The following is a 16,085-nucleotide window of genomic DNA, read 5'->3' as shown; positions in this document are numbered from 1 at the left end:
ACCCTAACTGTAGTCTTGTTAAGGCTCAGTTTGGAAAGAGTAGTCAAATGAAGGGTGATTCACTAGTATGTTAATTGGTTTGCACCAGCATTGATAGGGAATCGATTCTTGTAATTACCAATTTGGAGAAAGGGGTTATCAATGGTGTGTGGCACCAAAATGCGAAAAAGCAAAAAGTTTGGAAATGGTACAAATATAAATATGTAGTGTAAAATCTTGTATTTTTGTATTATCTTTTATGTATTTGTATTGTACATATTTGTATTTGTATTTGTATTTTTTTAAAATTGAGCTTAAGGTCGTATTTGGTTAAAATGCAAATAAATTTGCACTAATGCAAAACTATGGCAATGCAAATGATTTTGATAGTGCACAATCTGGATGCTCTTAGCTAGAGGGCAGCTTGGACGTCGGTTTGCTTTGTTGGTCGGTCGAATTGCAAGAAAATAACACTCAGAGAACCCGGGGTGGTTTACCTGGTGTGGGTGCTCCGGTGCTTAAGTTAGTATTTTAGTATGCGAGTTGAAAGCTTGAATGCTAGTAAGTTAGTGAGCAAATAATCGCATGTACTTTGTGATGTTGGGGTTGGAGCCCTTATATAGGTGAGTTGCTGTGGGTCTTACGAAACACTTATGAGATCCTCGGCTCGCACTATTGGGAATCTGTTCCGCACCAAGAGGTGAACTTCGTGTTAGCCGATAAGGCTTATCGAGTCCGTCTGATTCGAGCAGGATAAGGATAAGTCTTGCCGATGTGCAATGTGATCTCAGAGAGGTCGAAGACAGTTGGTTAGCTTCTAGAAGTTGGCTACGTGTCACCTCGGCAGGTCGAGCCATCATGAACTGCTTGGACCTCGGTCTTGGCTGAGGTGCCCGAGCTGACTTGGCTCACTGAGGTGGCAAGGAATGCCGAGTCATCACCTAGTTAGTAGGTCACTTCCACATGTCCGGGTGTTGATAGGTCGGGCCAAACTATCCCTTATCATATTTGAATGTAAATTCCAACCTATTTTTGCTCCAAATTTTAGTTTATTTTGTTTGATTGCAGTACAAATAAAGTAAATTAGGACATGAAGCAGAATAAAGTAAAACCCAACACAAAATTAAACGAGAATTTGCATTTTGTTTTTCATTTGCACTCCCATGCATTTGTACTAGTGCAAATAAAATTGCATTGCAACCAAACACAACCTAAGGCTCAATTTGGGAGGAGTACAAATACAAATTTATAGAGTACAAAACCTTGAATTTTATATTATTTTGCATGTATTTGCATTGTACATATTTATATTTGTACTCTTTCCAAACTGAGACTAAGTGAATAAGGCACTCATAATTTAACAAGATATATGATGCTCAATAGAATGGAATGATGAAACATGGTTCATAATAAGGCCCATGGTTGATGATATAATCGTAATCACTTTTGAACTAACTTTGGGAACTCTAGATCTACCACCCACAAACTGTTCCCACATCCCTACGCTCTACCTATACAATACCACCACTCTCTATTGGACACATCTCCCCATGAATGACAAGATAGATATTCCCAATGTGCAGCTATAATGTCTTTTGGGTAGTAGTGTGGGAACAACTTGTGGGTAGCAGATCCAAATCCAACTTTGGGCTCTAGTAGGGGTGTAAATGGATTGGATCATGATCCAATCTGAATTTGAATCCTATCCTATTTTGTTGGATTCAGATATCTCCTTGCCATATTTTCAGATCAGATTGAATTGAATTTGGATCACCCCTATATATAGTTCTTTATTTATTTATAAATATGTTTATATTGTATTTTCATAATTTTTATATTATTATTTTTTTTATATTTTCTGTTTTTCTTTATATAAATTGTTATGCTTTTTCCTTTTAATAATTTGTTAAATTTACAGGAATTAAATCAGCTTGGATTAGATTCAGATATCTAGCTTCCTTAACAGACTTGAATTCGAATTGACCTTTATAAGATCTGATCGGATCAGATATAATATTTAGTCTTGGATCAGATTCAGATATACCCGATTTGAATATGATCCGATCCATTTACATTCCTAGGCTCTACTTGCTTCAACATAAGAAAAGGAAACTAAGACAAACAGCTTATCTCCTTCAATAATGGAATAATGGTTGGTTACCCTTCCATATTCCAGGTTGAGTTACTATAAGCCTCTAATGACGGTCGAGTATTAAACCACTTGGTTTTCTTGGTTTGATTTGTTGTGAACATTTTAAATTTGCACCGGTGCAAATGTATCAAAATGCAGATGAACTAACTGCATATTTTATTTTACTTCTATTCCAAGTTTCAGCTTATTTTGTTTGTTTGAAAGGGAATAGAATTGGAAGTAAATGGTGTGTCTTCTACTATATATGAGAGATAAGTAACTGGAGGATTGTTTATTCATTTATTTTGAAAGTCACGAAGGGTTGCTTATTTGAGAGGAATAAAATGTTGTGATCCCACTTTATAGATTCTAGGAGAGAAAATTTAAGGAAAATGATGCAAAATTTTCATCAACTTTCGTTCTTGCAAATTTTGCAACTGAACGAGAAGAATCTTATTAGGAAAGCAGATCAATGACCCGACTACCCAGCTACTGAGCAAAAGATCTTGAATTTGATGCTTGAGTTAATCTGCAACGTTCAATCAATGGCCCACCACCTTGGTTGAACATTGAATGATTCATAAGGTTATTGCATGAAAATGAAAGATGCACTTTTCATGACTGTGCAGAATTCACATTTGCACCCCACAGCGTATCCCAATGGTGTATTGGGAACATCTCCTATTGACAACTTCAAAAGATGTTTCCAATGCACGCTGAGATGTGCATATAAGGCTTTTGTGGAGCGCAGATGTAATCTCAACTGTGCAACAAAGGAACTAAAAACGGGCTCCACACTAATATTTCAACTACCTCTCAAGGGATCCACTCCACTCCCCTTTTCATAAAAGAACATAAATCTATAAATAAAACAAAAAAAAAATAGTCAAAATTTCAACAAAGAAATTCGGATTAGCTGAATGCTTTAGCTGTTCAGCAGGCTGTGGAAATGAGGTTCCACTGTCAATATTAAATTCACGGGCCCCATGTATTTAATACTGGCGTAGAGCCTGCCCGCTGAACAGCTAAGGCGTTCAGTTAAACCTTGCTCCCAACAAAGAGAGGGAGATTGTGATGTGCAGTCAGATCCGGCTAATCGGCTACGTATCTCCCCCAGTTGACTGAAAAAACTGGCGTCCAGAATTCATCCAGATAAGAGTCACGGACCAACAATCCAGATCAAAAGGTTTTCCAGGTTTCCGGCCAACCAGAAGTCAATTCAAAAGTTGAGCGGTTCTGGATTTTGATCATTTCCAAATTCCAACCCAGAACAAAATCTTGATTCTTGAGTGGGCTGAAAAAAAATGAACAGATATTCTAGCAGACATAAACAGTAGGGGGCAATGCAATTCAAACCCATACGGAGTCTAAAAACAAAAAAGTTGCTTCAAAAGTTCATGGACCACACCATGAATGTAGCGTGTTGAAACTTGAAAAGGGTGATTCACCTTTTTTTCCCAATGCTTGACCTCTAAGTAAGATTGAGAACATAATCTTTTACACGTTGTTTCTTGATAACGTCAAGATCAAGTAAAATGGAGAAAAAGGAAAAGAGACGATCACTATTTCCATTCCATTGATAGCATTGCAACCATCAGTTTAAGCCATACAGCGACCTTCCTGTGTTATCACTCTCAAGTTTATACTTTATATAATTCTTAAATCTTCTTTATTGGACAGCTGCACTTGAGTTTCAGTTGTACAAAGAATGCTGTCACTACAACGTTCAGCAATAAGAACAGAATATCTAGTTATTTACACAGTTTTGGCCTTTGGTGACCTCCATAACACAAAAGTAAGCTCCAATGAATGGTTCAAAATAAAGAACATTTCGATAATACAAATTACACATTACAGGGGGATTAAGGGGTGGAAACAGAGCAGGGAGCATGTGAGATCCACAGACCTTACCATGGAAAGCCTGCAGTTGCGTGGTTTGATCCCATGCCTCATATTCAGAGGGACGCCAACTGACCATTCAACCACTCGGTCATCAACCAAAATAAAGAACTTAAAACATTATAAACTTAAGAAAAGAGATACATCCAGGTCTACAAGAATTATAGGCCAGCCTGTGATGAAATTGAATTTGGTCCTCACAAGACCGTCTCACACTGTTTGCACAGTCCCTTGCAGCTTTGCATTGGGATTATCTCCCCTATCTCCCCATGAAAAGAAGCATACAAGTATGGAAATATTCCCAATGCACGGCTGTAAAAGGCTGTGCGAATGGCATGAGCACTGAAGCCGATCTCGCCTCATCGCCTATGGCCACCAAAGATAGCCTTCTCATGCAGCAGTTGGGCCTTCATTAGCAAAGCATGGTTTGATATCCCTACTCCCCATGTACATCAGAAACTGACTAGGCAATTCTTCCAAGAGAGCTTGAACAACAGATAGCTGTCCACCTGTTCATAAGAGGAAGATCCCAATTGTAGAGTAACAAGAAAATAATAGCTAACAACAAAGAGGACCTCAGATTGTTTATGGGAAAGAAAATCCTATTTCACTTGCCAACCAATTTATCACCTAAAATACCAATTAAAAGCACATGAACTAAGCAAAATAGAAGGGAGTGAAAAAGAAAAATAACAGAAGAATGCTTCCAAGAGGGAAAAAAATAGAAATGCAAATTTCTATTTGCTAGCTAGCAGACAGCTCACATAGAAAAATAACAGAAGGGTTGTGGTGATATATAGGCAATGTCTATCAGCATCAATGACTCAAATTTCTTATCTGGAGCCAAATCAGCAATAACATTGTATCTAGAAAGCTATGGAAATTCAACCCCATCATCAAATTGATGATTGATCTTGATCTTCAACCATGAACCACTTAGCAAATATCCCTATATTTTATTACTCGAGGATCTTAATCATCAATTTTCAATTACTGGAACTATAGAAAAGCAAACAATTATTGATGACCTATGTATAAAATAATCCCCATTTATTGCCAACTATAACAATCCAGACAGGTAAATTTCTATACTAAATCAATCCCTTAGATCGGAACCAATGATTCAGATGGGGACCATCAACAAATCCACCATGGTAATACCAGATTGGTTTAATATCAAGAAAGTATATTGGCAATTCTTTTTCTACAAGGTGGATGACTATTTTGATATTACTGCATTACAAAAATTGTCAGGTCTCTAACTGACATTGACTCATGTGAACAAATTACTTGTAAACAATTAAAAATATTACAATCAAGATACACACAATATGCAAAAATTACGTATCATGCGTTTCAAACAGTGGATATTCCCTTTTTTTATTATTTTTTCTAGTTTGATATTTACATATAGGCTTGTTAGGATGAATAACTGTTAATATCCCCCAAATCTCAGTATTTCACATTTCAGTGACCTTCGATACTGATATTGTACACACAATACCATGCAATACATATTGACAATTTGAACCTTGATTACAATTAGTCATCTCAAAGAAATCCTATCATCTAAATAAACAAATGTTATGCATCCCAAAAAAAAGGCTATATGGCTCAAAATTGACAAAAAAATTCAATAAATGGGTACTTGCAGACATGGGACCACAAATATCAAAGTCACAATTGCTTGTTTGTTGTCAACAATATAACATCTTCCATGATGTTAATGCAGCAAAGTGAAGTTGTACAGGACTCACCATGCACCTCACGCATTGGAACAAACTGCACAATGTCACGTGTGGCAATGCGACCTGTTGAACTCTCTAAACGTTGCCCATTGTCGGCATCGAGGATCTGTCAAAACATCAAAATTTAATTATTCATTCTTTGTGTCCCCTCTCCCATTGTACGTCCATAACCCATTGATTCTAGTTAATAAATCCCTAGATGGATTGATCACATGATTTTCTGTAGAAGGGATTGATTAATGCAATGCTTCAAAACCAGATATCATTTTGAGCTGAAGATTCAACTAGTCAGTACCTCCATTTCTTTAAAATCTGCATTTCCCACTCCAACTATAAGTATCGACAATGGTAAATCAGATGCCCTAACCAAAGCATCTTTAGTTTCTTGGATATCCGTCAGTACTCCATCCTAGAAGAGAGAATTATTTTAGTACCCAAGCTACCAACAAAGAGAAGGGAGAAGAAAAGCACATTTTTCTTTCGTCACTTACTGTAATGATGAGTAAAACAAAGTATTTGTTCTGGTTAGCCGAAAGGGATTGGCTAGCTATTTGTGCAGCCTTATTGATAACTTGGCCAAATAAAGTGGGTCCTGCAAGAGAAAAATTATGTATAGCACTTGCATAGGCAGCAAGGATGCCATCTATCCCTTTAACCTGTTAAGAGAAGAAAACATGGTGCTCATCAAAACTTTGTCCAGATTCAAACAAACTGATATCATCAAAAAGGGAAGAAATATTTGTAGGCCCTTTTCTTATTGTAAATAGAAAATTCACTAATAAATAACAGAATATACAAGACATATATGGACTTTGCAGCCCAATGCAAGAAAGGGAGAAAAGGAAGAAACTCAAAAAGATACACACCAAAAGAGCAAAAGGCAGCAAAAGCCTCAACTAGTTACAACCCAAGACTACATCAAAAAGCCTCAACTCAATGTCACAATGGTCTCCCACAATCAAAAGAAACGATGAATCAGCCCAAGGAAAAAAAAAAAACAGCACCGCCAGCAAACAACTAAGAAGCCATAGCTTGGAGCCCCAAGACCGAGACTGGTAAAAAAACCAATCACATATCACCACCAAAAAAACACCAGCAATGTGTAGGTGACACATTCATGTCCCTACCTTCTACAAGTCCTTTTTTACATTCCCCAGCCTCCTTCACACCATAAAAAATCCCGTGCTTCATTGGATATGATTCCAGGATGCTTCATAGAACCAATATTTGGCAACAGTTGTGATTTTTTGTCTTTCTCTTCCAGTCATTTGCAAACAGATTGAGAGAACTCATGTCCACCCAAGGAAAACAGTATCAACAACTTGTCCACCTTTACTTTTCCATCCACCGTTCTGTTGATTGGTACTTGAGAATCTAGCTAAAAGGGTTCATCAACATCTTCTTACTTTGACCTACTACCAGCCTACCCTCATTCCCAATGCTCCCTTGCATCCTCTACTGAGACATCAGAGATGGGTGTCCTTGTACACTCTTCTCAGCAACAAGCCCCCAGCTGAGATTACATTATTCTCACTTTCTTCCTCAAATGCCCATCCCTGTATATCAAACCAACACTTGAGCAAGTCTTCATAGATTGCCTGAGCCAATCCAGCACCTGATCCTGTTTCCATGTAAATCTCCCCTCAAATTCCTGCCGCTCTCCTCTCTTCTCAGTATACCACCAAAGAGCCCCCCCAGAAAGGGCTACAAGCCTCAGCCAAGAACCGACATATAGCCCCTGCACTCTGCCTAGATCATCAGCATCCCAAGTGACAAACCTGGAGGTGTGACTAGGGGCTCCAAGCTCTAATCCTGATGGTTAAAGGCCAAATCTCTGAAGAGAATCAACAGATCTCTAGCCCCCTCCATAGAACAACATCTGGTCAGGCACCACTTTAAAGACAGGAGCTATGCTACATGGGTCTGAAAAGGACATGGTCAGATATGGTAATTGGATGCAAAATTTACACTAAACATTGAAGCCATGGCTTAAAATGTCCCTAATTCCCTTAATATTTCCACAACATATTTCCATTTCCATGGGTAGCAACACGAAATTTTACTAGAATCGACATTTCCTCAATGAACAATACCAGTACTATGTGGAGTACAAGAGATAGTTTCCATGACAAATTTCCATTTCCACTTCCATGGATGATGACATGAAATTCTACTGGAACCAACATATTCCCCAACATTGCCAGTACTATGTGGAGTACAAGAGATAGTATTTTAACATAAGTTCATGACAATATAGTAGATATTTGAAGTAACAAGTTATTGTTCACCTAATTTACATGATTACCACTTTGAGCTAGCTCACTATTCATTTCAAACATGAAGTTAAATATTAGTTTTTGTCTGTGTAATAGATTATTTGGTTGATCTATTAGAAGTCATTTACATTTTCTGAGTTTAAATTTTGCTTTAATTCTATCATGAAGCTCTGAATCTTAAGGTTTACAGGGCAACTTCAAAATGTATTCTTTTGTTTATAACCTTAGTTTCTTAGCTTTGTTTGATGATTTGGAACAAGATAATAATTTAAAAAGATGTGCCTATGCTTCTTTATCATTTCATAAAATATCATTCTATATTTTGCATATTTTACAATGTTTTCAGCATCATGCCTATAATTTTTACAAATATTTCCATACGACATTTCTGACATTTTCAACATGTTTCTTATATTTGGATGACCGACATTTCCACTAACATCGACAATTTAAACCTTGATTGAAGCATCCGACATGATACGACACCCTTGTACAGGTATCCAGGTTCATAGGACAGGAGAAGCACACAACTGCGGACATCAATGGGACAGGTGAAGCTGTAAACCAGCAGCGACTGGAAAACAACTAGGGACATCAGTGGGACAGGTGAAGTGGTACATCAGCAGTGACCAGACCCTATAGATTTGGGGTCAGGTCAGCCTTAAATCGGGTTTGGGTTGAGGTATGACCGTGCTAAACCTGACTCATTGATATTGCAGTGTTGAAATATTTGTATATATAGGGTTGGTAGAATATATAGGTGTGCTATATATGGGACAGGTCATGTTGGGTTCAGTGCTCCCTCTTCATTTAGTCAGGTTCCTGTTCAGGTTGAACTTGTTCCGTTGAAATCTCTACACACAACCATGATTAGAGCAAACCTATCTGCATATAACAAGACTCTGCATATATATATTTGGACTGTCAAATTGAAGGTAAGTTTAAGCCCCAGGGAAGATTTGTATTCACCCAGGGGGTAGGTGACACTATAACTCTTCACAGGCATTTGTTTGTTGGGGTTAGCTGGTCTTTCCCAGCCTAGCGATTATTGCTGCTATACTCTTATCTAATCCTTTATCAATAATGTTTTTCTTTCATTGGATACTGATTAAAAAGTGAGTGTAGTGACAAGATAACCTTACCACCATATAATGTATTTCTTTTACAACATCAGTTAAAATGCATAATGATCCACAGAAATATTAAAGTGTCTGATTTTTTGGATAGCCATTTACAAATAAACTCTAGGAATTTTTAAGGGAAATAAACAAGGATCCATTCCCTAATGGAGCATACAAAGCTAAAATTGTTCATTGGGTGCTTGATTTTAAAGACAGGATTGAGTGAGAAGCCAGTTAGGTATTTGGAATTTTTTGGTGAGCTGAGGTATCATTTCCCTTGTCCAATCAATTTTTTTTGACAGGTAATGTTAATTGAATTAAAATAAAGTTTATAGAGAATAAAAAAGATATCAGAAGAGCTCCAACCTACTTATGGATCTTTCTCTACTATATATTTATATAACATCAAGATAGAATATAATCCCTCCAACTTTCTTTATACTACAAAAAGAAAACAAAAGTCCATACATATGCGTCTAATGCCCCAGTATATGTATATCAGTTAACTTCAAGAATTTCAGGATGCATATGGTCAATCTATTTTTGTCTTACAGTTTATTGCAGTTTGCCTCCTTTTTGGTGAAATTTTTGCTTGAAATGATCTTGCATCACTGGGTAGGCCTGATCACTCTACATCTTTCTTCTCATTTTCTTAATTAAAGTTCCTTTTCATATTAATCCAAAAGAGAGAGTTTTAGGATCCAAACTGATATTCAATCTCTAATTGGAAGGTCAACAGTCATAAGCCTTTATAGTGCAGAATTGGACTGAAATCGCCTTCTAAGCTAGTTGAGTCTTGTTTATCAGGTATCCTTTCATATGCCTGGCTGCTAATATAGGAACTCTAGGGTAAATTCTAAGCTAGTTGAGTGCTTGTCCAAGCATCCCTAGGCATAGCTTGGACACATCCATATAACCCATTCTTTAGAAAAGGTAGTGCAGTATTTGTATATGTTAGCTTTCCAAAAAATCACAATTAATGGCTCCTGTACAATGAGCAGCTATACAATAAGAGCTCTGTGCTGATCTTTCTTATAATACATGATCCCAAAAAAATATCCATGTTCACTTCTTGTTGGCCAATGCATCAGCCAAACTGTTTAGATTTCCTGACACAATGGAATCTTTCCTCTACCTCCCATACTAAATGTCTGATTTCCCTTATGGTGTGTGTTAGAATTCAGGTCTGCCTTAGAGTTTGGCCTGACTGAGTTCAGTTATGTAGAAGAAGAAAAAGTGATACAGAAAGAGAGAAAGAGAGAAAGAGAGAAGAGAGAATTCTGGTTCGAACTGAAAGAGTCAACTTGACTTCTCCCAGTCGGCCAGTAAGTATTTATACTATTATTAAAACATAACTGAAAAGACCTATGTGCCCTTACTTAAGTTAAGAACACATGTTTCAACACAACATTACAGATCAGCAACATCAATCAAGGTATAAAGACAGAAATACCCCTACGCTAACACTCCCCCTCAAGCTGGTGAGTATATATCATATACTTCCAGCTTGTTACATATGTAGTCCACTCTTCCCCGACTCAAGCCTTTTGTAAATAAGTCAGCCCACTGATTTCCTGTATTAACATGTGTAGTGTCTAGCTCTCCATTCAGCACCTTCTCCCTCACAAAGTGACAGTCAACCTCAATGTGCTTGGTTCTTTCATGAAACACTGGATTAGAGGAGATATGAACTGCAACCTGATTATCACAATAGAGCTTCATTGGAGTGTTAATGTTGTACTCTACTTCCTGTAGAAGGTTCCTTAGCCACACTAATTCACAAGCGGTATGCGCCATAGCCCTATATTCTGCTTCTGCACTGCTTCTTGCCACAACCATCTGCTTCTTATTTTTCCACGTCACCAGGTTACCTTCTAGAAACGTGCAATAGCCTGTAGTAGACCGCCTATCAGACATAGAACCGACCCAATCAGCATCAGAATACCCTTCTATTTCAAGTTTTCCCCCACTCTTGTATATCAGACCGCGACCCGGGGCCCCTTTTAGATACTTCACAATTCTCAGAACCGCATTCCAATGAGGAATCAGAGGTTTTTGCATGAACTGGCTTACCACACTAACTGCAAATGAGATGTCTGGTCTGGTAATGGTTAGGTAGTTCAGTTTGCCCACAAGTCGTCGGTATCTGCCAGGGTCTTCAAACACTTCACCCATATCACTGCTTAGCTTGGTACTTGTGTCCATGGGTGTTTCAGCTGGTTTGGCACCCAACAAGCCTGTTTCTTCTAGCAAATCAAGCACATACTTCCTCTGGCACAGGTTAATCCCATACTTGGATCTCGCTACCTCTATCCCCAAGAAGTATTTCAGTTTACCCAGATCCTTTGTCTGAAAGTGATCCTGCAGATAAGTCTTCAGCCTGTCAATACCAATGTTATCATTCCCAGTAATAACAATATCATCTACATACACCACCAACAGTATTTTTCCTCCCGGAGAGTCATGACTAAATACAGAATGGTCAACTTTACACTGTTTCATGCCAAACTTCTTTACCACCTCACTGAACCTACCAAACCATGCTCGAGGAGACTGTTTAAGCCCATATATAGCCTTCCTTAGTCTGCACACCTTACCATCCTTCCCCTGAGCAACAAACCCTGGAGGTTGCTCCATGTAGACCTCCTCGAGTAAGTCACCATGCAAAAAGGCATTCTTGATATCAAGCTGATATAGTGGCCACTCATACATGGTTGCAAGAGAGATCACAACACGAACTGACCCTATCTTAGCAACCGGTGAGAAGGTCTCTGTGTAGTCAATGCCATAGGTTTGGGAGTACCCTTTTGCAATTAATTGCGCTTTCAGGCGTTCAACACTACCATCAGGCAAATACTTAACCGTATAAACCCACTTACAACCAACAACTTGCTTCCCAGGAGGAAGAGCAGTGAGGTCCCAAGTATGATTATGATGAAGGGCTGAGAGTTCTTCTTCCATGGCACGGCACCACCCTGGAGAGGCAAGGGCTTCCTGGACATCTTTAGGAACAATAACTGATGATAACAAGGTAACAAACTGGTGATGTGAAGCGGAAAGAGAAACATAATTAGAAATGGGATGAAGGGTGCAAGTACGTTTACCTTTCCGCAAAGCAATGGATAGATCAATCTCAGATGCTAAGTGGGGGTCTGGTGCCAGATCCGTCGACGGAGATGTAGCCGGAGGAGTAGCTGGTGCATGTGGGCGATGTGTATACACATGACGGATAGGTGGGCATTCAACAGGTGGTGGCACCGGAGGCAAGGATTTGGTCACGACTGGAACAAAGGGAGGAGGATCGACAACGGGAAGTGGAAGAGGAGAAGGTGATGAGGAGGAAGCATCACCAAACCCCAAAAAGAACGGAGTAGACTCAAAGAAACTGACATCAGCACACACAAAAGACCGTCGAGAACCAGGATGGTAATACCTATACCCTTTCTAGGTCCGAGAATAGCCAAGGAAGATGCACTTGAGAGAACGGGCATCAAACTTGTCGTTCCCGGGACCCAGATTATGGACAAAACAGACACACCCAAAAACTCTCGGCGTAAGAGGAAACGGAGACAAAGTGAGAAAGAAGACCTGAAAGGGAGACTGACCATCAAGGATGAACGTGGCATCCGATTAATCAGAAAACAAGAGGTAAGCACTACGTCACTCCAAAAAGGTTTGGGAACATGCATGTGATGCATTAGGGATCTTGCTGTTTCAAGGAGATGGCGATTCTTTCTCTCAGCCATCCCGTTTTGTTGTGGGGTGTAGGTACACGAGGTGTGATGTATAATGCCGTGTTGGTCCAGGTATTCCTGAAATGATGAGGATAAATATTCGCAGCCATTATCAGAACGAAAAACTTTGATGTGGGTACCAAATTGGTTACGAATTTCAGCATAAAATTTTTGAAATATGATAAACAATTCACTTCTTTCTTTCATTAAATAGAGCCACGTCATCCTTGAAAAATCATCCACAAAAATGACAAAATATCTGTATCCATTATATGACATTACTTTATAAGGACCTCAAACATCTGAATGAACTAAAGAAAAAGGACTCGACACACAGTTATCAACCCTAGAACTAAAGGGAACACGATGGTGTTTCCCAAACTGACACGACTCACAATCCAAAACAGAAAGCTGACTCAATGACGGAACTAAGGACTTCAAGACTTTGGGCGACGGATGACCAAATCGGCAGTGCCACTGGAGAGGAGAGAGAGATGACTGGAGAGCTATTGAAGTTCTACCACCACCACCGTTAAGATAATACAGTCCACCTGCTTCATGCCCTCCACCAATCTTCATCCCCGTCTTGAGATCCTGAAAGACACACATAGAAGGATAAAAGGTAATGGAGCAGTTAAGTGATTTGGTCAGCTTACTAACAGACATAAGGTTAAAAGGCAATTTAGGAACATACGGAACTGATGAGAGGGATACAGGATCTAGGTCAACATTACCAACACCACAAATTGAGGATGTGGAACCATTAGCAAGGGTAACAGATTGTGATGTTGAGCAATGAGACAAGGAGGAAAGCACACCTGGAGTTCCAGTCATGTGATCGGAGGCTCCAGAGTCAATGATCCAGGGATTGGGTGTAGATGCCAGACAAGCCATACCTGAGTGAGCAAAAGTCGCCGTGTTCTACTGTGAGTGGATAAACCTCTCATATTCATCACGGGGAACACTCACCATCTCCTTCATGGGACCATCTGTGGATGTAGGAGGCAACTGATCAGATGAATGATTCTCCTGTCTAAAGTTGGAACTTGAGTCACCGATCGCGGCATGATTGGCCCAAGTTGAGGGAGGACCATGTAAATCATAACAAAAGTTCATGGTATGTCCATCCATACCACAATGAGTGCACTTCCTTGGGCCTGAGCTACGTCCTCTACCACGGGCTCCCCCTGAATCTCTGCTCCCAGTACGACGACCACCACGATTATAAGTAGACCCACCATTGCCACTTCGGCCATATGCAGAACCACTACCAACACCACGGCCAAACTGAGCTCCCCGAGCTCCACCTCTACCACCACGGCCTCTCGATGCAGCAAAGGCAGATCTATCTGAGATATTAGAGTTCTCAGTAGATCCGATAGAAATCCTCCGAAGTCGAGCAAATACCTCTTCTAGGGATGGAAGAGCTGATCCCCCTAATATCTGAGCCCGTACCGGTTCATATTCAGACTTTAGTCCCACCAAAAATCTCGTCACATCAAGCTGCTCTCTCTGTTGTTGCTGAATCTTGACATCAGAAGTGAGAGGATGATAGACATTCAACTCATTACGTATGTTCCTCATGTTGGCATAGTACTCCTCAAGACTCTGATTGCCCTGTTGCAGATTAAAGTACTCTTGATAAAGCTGATAAACTCTGGTTGTATTGTCCTGCCCCGAATACAATTTCTTCGCATGGTCCCACACATCTTTGGCAGTATCAAGGAACATGAAGTTCACACTAATCCTAGGTTCCATACTGTTCCACAACCATGTGATGATCTGAGCATCCTCTTGCTCCCAGTCTTCATACTCGTGAGAGTCTGAGGAGGGTTTCTCCTCTCTGATGTGTTTTACCTTCTTCTTTGCCTTCAGAAAGACTTCAACGGATTTAGCCCAAGGCACATAAATCTCTCCATTTAACTTAATGGAGGTCATCTGAACATTCAGGTAGTCTGTAGGCACCACCACACTAGGTTTATAATCATTATTGTCTCCCATTATGTTATCACCAATTCTGCACACTTGCTGAATTCTATTATCACTGAGATCTGCACGCTCCACACCACTAGGTCACACCTGTCACACTGATTGCAGCACTAATTGTTGCTGGAATGTGTGCTCTTTACACCACAAACCCTACTCCTACAACTACCTGAAATCTCACCACTATATGATCATATCTCTTCCTTCAAAATGCACAAAGAAACCAGCATAAACCCTAGCCCTTACTGACCGAAACCCTAGCAAATGGTCTGAAACACACCTCCTATTTAATCCATAACAGATATCATGCACTGAAATCTCTTACCTTATCGCTGAAGTAACACCCATGCGAGCAGGAGAGCAGTCCACACACAACAGCCACACACAGTTCGGCCCTCTATTCTTCCTCTACTAGGAGAGGGCGATCTCAGAAATCACAGCAACCGACCACATACGACCTGACTGGAGGCATAGAGACCCCCAAGGGAAGAGGGCGATCACTCCTTTTCAGCCCTTTCCCTTATCTCTAATCGAACACAGAAAAAAATAAGAAAACCCTAGATAGGGTGCGCAGAGAATGAACCCTAGGCAAGCAGAAATTTAGGCAGATTTAACCTAGCTCTGATACCATGTTAGAATTCAGGTCTGCCTTAGAGTTCGGCCTGACTGAGTTCAGTTATGTAGAAGAAGAAAAAGTGATACAGAAAGAGAGAAAGAGAGGAGAGAATTCTGGTTCGAACTGAAAGAGTCAACTTGACTTCTCCCAGTCAGCCAGTAAGTATTTATACTATTATTAAAACATAACTGAAAAGACCTATGTGCCCTTACTTAAGTTAAGAGCACATGTTTCAACACAACATTACAGATCAGCAACATCAATCAAGGTATAAAGACAGAAATACCCCTATGCTAACAGTGTGCCTGAACTGCCATACTGCTTTGTTATTGTTTGCCGACCAGTCTATCACAACTTTGGAAACCCCTTCTGCTACTATTTGAAATTCAGAGGTCTGCCTATTCTAAAACTCAAACCTTGTAGGATAGCTAGAACTTCTGTCCATAAAGAATCTCCGACACACACCAGACCCAAATACATAGTTAAAATAGTGTTGTGTACACCTATAAAAACACCACCTATACTGATCTTTGTATTCTCCTCATATTCCTCTTTTTTAGGACAATATAGATTATCCAAACGAATGCCCTAAACA

The 16,085-nt window shown here is 39.6% G+C and overlaps 1 protein-coding gene across 2 annotated transcripts in view; it reads right to left on the bottom strand.

The window, feature by feature from the left end:
• Positions 1–3,749: 3,749 nt before the first annotated feature.
• BON3 (Calcium-dependent phospholipid-binding Copine family protein) overlaps positions 3,750–16,085 on the bottom strand; it is a 46,790-nt gene continuing 34,454 nt past the window's right edge. For both annotated transcript variants that reach the window (XM_019200481.2, XM_088903333.1), the window contains exons 13-16: positions 6,249–6,413; positions 6,053–6,166; positions 5,767–5,863; positions 3,750–4,518 (exon numbers count right to left, since the gene is read on the bottom strand). In XM_019200481.2, the coding sequence (XP_019056026.1) occupies positions 4,400–4,518; positions 5,767–5,863; positions 6,053–6,166; positions 6,249–6,413 (495 nt within the window). In that variant the 3' untranslated portion in view covers positions 3,750–4,399. The remainder of the gene's footprint in view (positions 4,519–5,766; positions 5,864–6,052; positions 6,167–6,248; positions 6,414–16,085) is intronic.

This window comes from Nelumbo nucifera, chromosome 4, assembly GCF_055504915.1.
Source record: "Nelumbo nucifera cultivar China Antique chromosome 4, China Antique-T2T, whole genome shotgun sequence".
Lineage (NCBI taxonomy): Eukaryota > Viridiplantae > Streptophyta > Magnoliopsida > Proteales > Nelumbonaceae > Nelumbo > Nelumbo nucifera.
This window is presented reverse-complemented; position numbering and strand designations above follow the sequence as displayed.